The 5,674-nt window shown below is 34.0% G+C and overlaps 1 protein-coding gene across 1 annotated transcript; it reads right to left on the bottom strand.

Moving 5' to 3' along the window:
- Positions 1–2,695: 2,695 nt before the first annotated feature.
- On the bottom strand, positions 2,696–4,917 carry LOC119254010 (alpha-ketoglutarate dehydrogenase component 4-like; the record flags this gene model as incomplete). The annotated part of the gene is made up of 3 exons (XM_037521219.2): positions 2,696–2,965; positions 3,479–3,666; positions 4,854–4,917. Coding segments are annotated over 3 exons (270 nt in total), but the record flags the coding sequence as incomplete, so codon positions are not given.
- Between the last annotated feature and the right edge of the window lie 757 nt (positions 4,918–5,674).

Raw genomic sequence — 5,674 nt, 5'->3', positions numbered from 1 at the left:
CCTCCTGCCCAAGCCCCATGACTCTGGGCCCTCAATAAAGTTTCCCTTTCACTGACTGAAGCAGTTAAAAAAAAAAAATTATTGTAGTAAATAATATGGCTGTTTTTAGTGACAGCAATTTGGCCTCCAGCCAATAGGATTTGCTAACATGCTACATATGGGTTGTAGAGGTGTGGGAAGGAAAATTCCAAGTTTTTAAGCTTAATCATTTGGTATTTCTAAAAGTTGAAAATCCTGATTTTCAAATGAATGTTTAAGAAGGCAGCAGAATACCAAGGATCATAATTAAAGTATTACAGTGAATAGTTTGGATCTAGATTACCTGCATTTAAATACTGGCCCTACTAGTATTCAGTCCCTAGATATATGATCTGGGCAAATTATTTAACCTGTTTTTAGATTTCTCCTGTGCATAGGACCAACAAATATATTTGCTGCATGACTTAAATGACTTCACACTTCTGATAATACTGTTTATATTAGCCATTACAAAACTAATATTGGTGGCCATCCATATCTTTGTCACTACTTGGATCTTTATCGTTTTATTTTGTTGGTAGGCAAAATTTTCACATGTTGCAGAAACAGTCTTTATCACCTATCTCTCTTAAAAGTGGTATCACATGACTTAGGTCACAGCTCTTTTTGAAAGACATCTCTGTAACAGTAACCTAAATACCATTCAGCATCTGTGTAGCATTTTACAGTTTACAAAGCACTTCACAAATCAGAAGTAGTCAGTTTCCAAGATGGCCCCAAGGGGCCTTCACTTTTTGGTATTAAAGCATTTGTATAATCTCCTCCAACGAAATAGAGTTCTGTATGGTCAGCAGAATATACAGAATGAGTGTAATTTGTGAGGCTACATCTTAAAAAGCCTTGATGCTTCTAACATTGCACACTTGGAGCATCTGCTTTAGGGAAAGTCAGTCATCATGTCTGAGGTCTCCTGTGAACTGCCAGCATCAACTTTCAGCCTTGTGAGTGAGACATCTTGGATGCAAGTGAATTATCCAGCTCCATTTCAGGTCTTCAGATAACTTCAGCCCCAGGTAGCATCTGATTGCAATCTCATGAGTCATACTGAGATAAATGCCAGCCAAACTGAATTCCTTACTCAGAGAAACCACAGTTATTATGTGATTATTGTTGTTTTTTAACCATTATATTCTGTGGCGATTTGTTACAAAAGGCAATACACTAATATGATCCTGCCTGTCACACTGTATAACACTAGAAAGGAAAATAAAACTTGAACAAAGTAAGCAATTTCATAATAGTTACATATACTTAAGTGCCTAACCCCAAGCAAAATGCAGGCTATTTACTCTAAGCCTAATCAGGATTCTTTCTATGACAACACCCTTCTTGGGAGCCCATCAGAAAACAGCAATTCCCAATTTTTGCCATACCAATACTCAAAAATTCTGTAAAAGTGTTATTTTTTTCCCCATTGTGACTTTCATAGCAACAGATCTAGTAAAGAAACCCTCCAGAACTGGGGTTTTGTACTATTGTACTATTCAAGTACTATTCAAGCTACTCTTCATTACCTAATTCCACTATTTCTGAGAGAAAAAGAATTGCCCTAGGCTACCTTTTACTGAAATGAGAAAACTAAGGATTAAAAAAAAAGAACAGTGCTAGTTTTAAAGAAAATTTTTCAAATAAAATTTTAAAATAATAAAATATCATGAATCATGTAATTTTCATGAGTCATCAGAATAGTTTATTGTTAGCACCAAACCTCTATCTCATATTTGAATTGGGCAACATTTATACCAGGCCATATCACAGAATTTACAAAAGCAGCAGATCCACTCTTCTTCTGAAGAGAGAACTAATTAGCCCATTACTATGGGTTAAGGTGAATATGAACCCATAGGGAACCAGAAAATATAAAAACATACTCAACAATTCTACCCTGTCTAGTGCTCATGAGCTACTCTTACAGTTAGGGGTGACTTTTTAAAAGCATATTCTAGAAACCATTAAACATAGGGAAGAGAATTTATTAGCTTCATAAGACTTTACTTTCACAGTAATAATGCTCTTGGCACAGGAAAACCCTATTAAAGTTTCATAAATTGCCTTAATAAGGTAAAAATGTAGACTGATTTAATGCAAGTTTCAGACATTGAAAGTTTGAGAAAATTAGGGATTATCAGGATTTGCATACAACATAATCAAAATGGTAAACTAAACCAAAGAATTAGACTTAACACGTCTCAAAATATAATTAAGTTGTAATTTCTAGTCAAACATTTATTCCTATGCTATATTCTTTTGACCTCTTATTTTCTGACATTCATTTCTAAACACAGGTTACAAATAATCTTATTTGTTAACTCTCCAGTCTTAATATCACAAAGTCACCTGTTTTTACCTTGGCTATATTTTTATCATTTACATAAAATATACTTATTAAGCCATAAAGTTTGAGAAACTTTGTGAATGAAAATATAGTAAGAGAATTAAGAACATATAATGGAGTCATTATTTCACTGATCCTCCTCTTTAGGAAAATCTCTTCCCAAAAGCAGCAATTCTGCCTAATAAATTTTTTTATGTCTACACAGAAACTGAAAGAAAAGTGAAATTCTGGGAAACCTATGTAGGTTTACTAGACATTTGTGTGCTTTTCATAGTTCAACACTGGTAATACTTGATAATCAAGAGTAAATTAATAGGCTAACATTTAAAAATGTATACTTTAATAAGTAGATAATATATAAACAATAGGTAAGCTTATGGAGAAGCTGACCAGGTACATAAATTAGGAGATACAAGTGTCCATCTAAATTTTCTATATTTCTTTTCTTTTCTTTTTTACAGAATATTTATTAAAGTTGTTTAATATACAATTTCTCATTTGTCATTTTGGAAGTCCTTTATTGTAAAGACTATTCATTTGCCTGATGACAAACTGCAGCCCCACTGTAAGTGATTATTCTGGACCTCCACGCTGAAAAGGAAAAAATAAAACAATAAGTTTGAGTGATAAAAATATATAAGAAATGTTTTCATGGCACTATATGCATTTACACCATTTTAAGCAAGTGACCTTTATTTTTCAAAAACAATTTTGAGTTTTTACCACTTTTGGATACTCATATCTATGTTATAAACATCATTTATGATATGGAAAGTAAGACTGACCTACCTCAGTGATCCAAAAATTTCTTGGTTTCAGAAACCCTTCACACTCTGAAATTTATTGAGGACCCTAGAGCTTTTTCTCATGTGGTTTTATCTATTGTTATTTAACATATTATAATTCTACATATATATATTCTTCATGCACATTTTTTGAGGGCTCCGACAAGTTTATTACTGGCCCAAAAGACTATCTATCTCTTACTTTTGAACAAACCTTGACAAGACAGTTGGTAGAGAATATAAATCAACATGTAAAATTCCAAAACCCAAAAATGTTAAGGTGTTTTAGACAATTTTGTGATAAAACACAATAGCATACCTGGATAAATTCCATTTCTTCCTGAGATACAAGTTTCCTTCTATATTTCTGAGGTAATGTTTTTATTATTTCTGCAGTGTCTGGTGGGCCCTGATACATCAGCCAATCTGGTGATTTACTTCCTTTAGAATGTTGTGAAATTGAAGAAGAGTGAGACGGTAGTCCTGCTGATCCCAAAGCTTCTGATACTGGGGAAAAAAAAAAGTTATTAGAGCAATTGTTGAAGTATCTTAACATACTATTTTATCTATTATTGAAATAATCAAGTAATTCTTAAAATGAGAAGTATTACCATTTTAAGAGGTATGTATTACAGAATGACTTAGTTGGGTAACTATATATATTTTCAAAAAGTTCTTTTTAAAACAAATGAAGTGGGCCGGGCCTCCCTGGTGGGGCGCAAGGGGTTAGACACAACTTATGAAGCTATCCGCACCCAATGCAGCACAAGTTCAATCCCCAACCAGGGAGATACCCCCATGGTGCAACAGACCTCTCCTGACTCACCCGCTGCTCCCCTCAGCAGTGTATTTCAATCAATCTGCCTGTTCTGTTCCCCACTCTGTCTCTGGTGAAGTCTCTCACCCCCCACACCTCTGGCATGTACCCCAGTTCTTCTATGCATAAATAAATAAATCTTTAAAAAAATAAAACAAATAAAGTAATTTTGAGTGAATTATTAAATTGAACAAGTTTGTAAAATAATTAAACTTCTAAATAGTGGAGTTTGACCTCTATAGATAACCTATGCAAGTTTTGTCAGATGGTGGAGTTTAGATATAATATTTTACAAAATGGAAAATATGAGAGTTGGTAAATGTAGATTTCAGTTTTCTCAATATCTTTATAATTTTATCTTAATTCTGTAAGAGTTATTATAATAAGTTTGTTGAAATTTTCCTTGAATAAAAGATTAAGGATATATGTAATAATAAAGACAGGGACAAACGGTCTGATAAAAATGGAAGATAATTGCTAAGTACTAAGGCAATCTAAGAAATATTTACTGACTGAGTGAATAAACGAGTGAATGAAAGAAAAGGTTAGCTGGGAGAGAAATATAGGAATGGCTACTATTTTCATAATGTTTGCAAATGTGTATGAAAAATTCTTCTAAGGACAGAAGAAAGAAGTAGAACAAAAATTCTCCTATACAAACTCAGTGTCATTAAAAATTTCAGAGACATCTACTGTTGAGTGACTACCTTTTAAACTGGAGGTAATAAAAAGTTAATTTCTACTTGCATGCAACCTAAGGCACTACTTTGATCGCAGCTACATTAGTCTACCTTATTTAGAGTGAGAAATACTGTACATAGTACTCATATAAATGCACATATACATTTTTGAAAATTCTAAATATAGTACAACTTACCATTGGGTTTCGGATTGTCTCTTCTATCTGGGAATCTTATTAGTGGAGTATGTGGCTTGACTACCTAAAGTAAATAAAATGCATGAAAAAAAGACAGTGCACTAAAATAATGTTAACTTTTTGAAACAATCTACTAAACCTCATAAACAGATACCTTAGTAAAAATAAAATATTTCAGGGCCTCCCCGGTGGCGCAGCGGTTGAGCGCTGGGTTGCGAAGCTGCCCACAGCCTCTGCAGCGCCAGTTCAATCCCCGGCTGCTCCCCGGCCACTGTAGGAGGGTCCCACATGGCGCGCAGACCTCTCCTGCCGCCCGCTGCTCCCCTCAGCAGTGTGCTTCGGTCCTTCTGCCTGCTCTGCTCCCCGCTCTGGCTCTGGTGAATTCTCTCACCCTCCCGCACTTCTGACTGTACCCAGTGCTTGTATAAATAAATAAAAATAAATCTTTAAAAAAAAAAAAATAATAAAATAAAATATTTCACTCTAACTTTTTATTGTATTATTTCATTCTTCCTCAACAGGAAAGCTGGTTGAGGAATCATTAACTTGTTTAGCTTATCTGCTATTCATAACTTTGAACTTTATACATCACAAGACATTTACTATCAACTGACCTTAAAACAACCTTTTGAAGATGATGGCATGGATTTTATATTGCATTACTTATATATAGCTGTACTGACCTGTAAGAATTGGAAGTTTCCAATTCCAGTAAGTTTCCTGACTTAAGTGTTATTTCCCTATTACCTCAATACCGAGCAACTGAGTAGGCTTACAAAAGCTTCCAAAAATTAGATATTTTAAAAAAATACATTTTCTGA

This window comes from Talpa occidentalis, unplaced genomic scaffold (genome assembly GCF_014898055.3).
Source record: "Talpa occidentalis isolate TD23 unplaced genomic scaffold, MPIMG_talOcc4v2.1 talOcc4.2675, whole genome shotgun sequence".
In the NCBI taxonomy this organism is placed as follows: Eukaryota; Metazoa; Chordata; class Mammalia; order Eulipotyphla; family Talpidae; genus Talpa; species Talpa occidentalis.
This window is presented reverse-complemented; position numbering and strand designations above follow the sequence as displayed.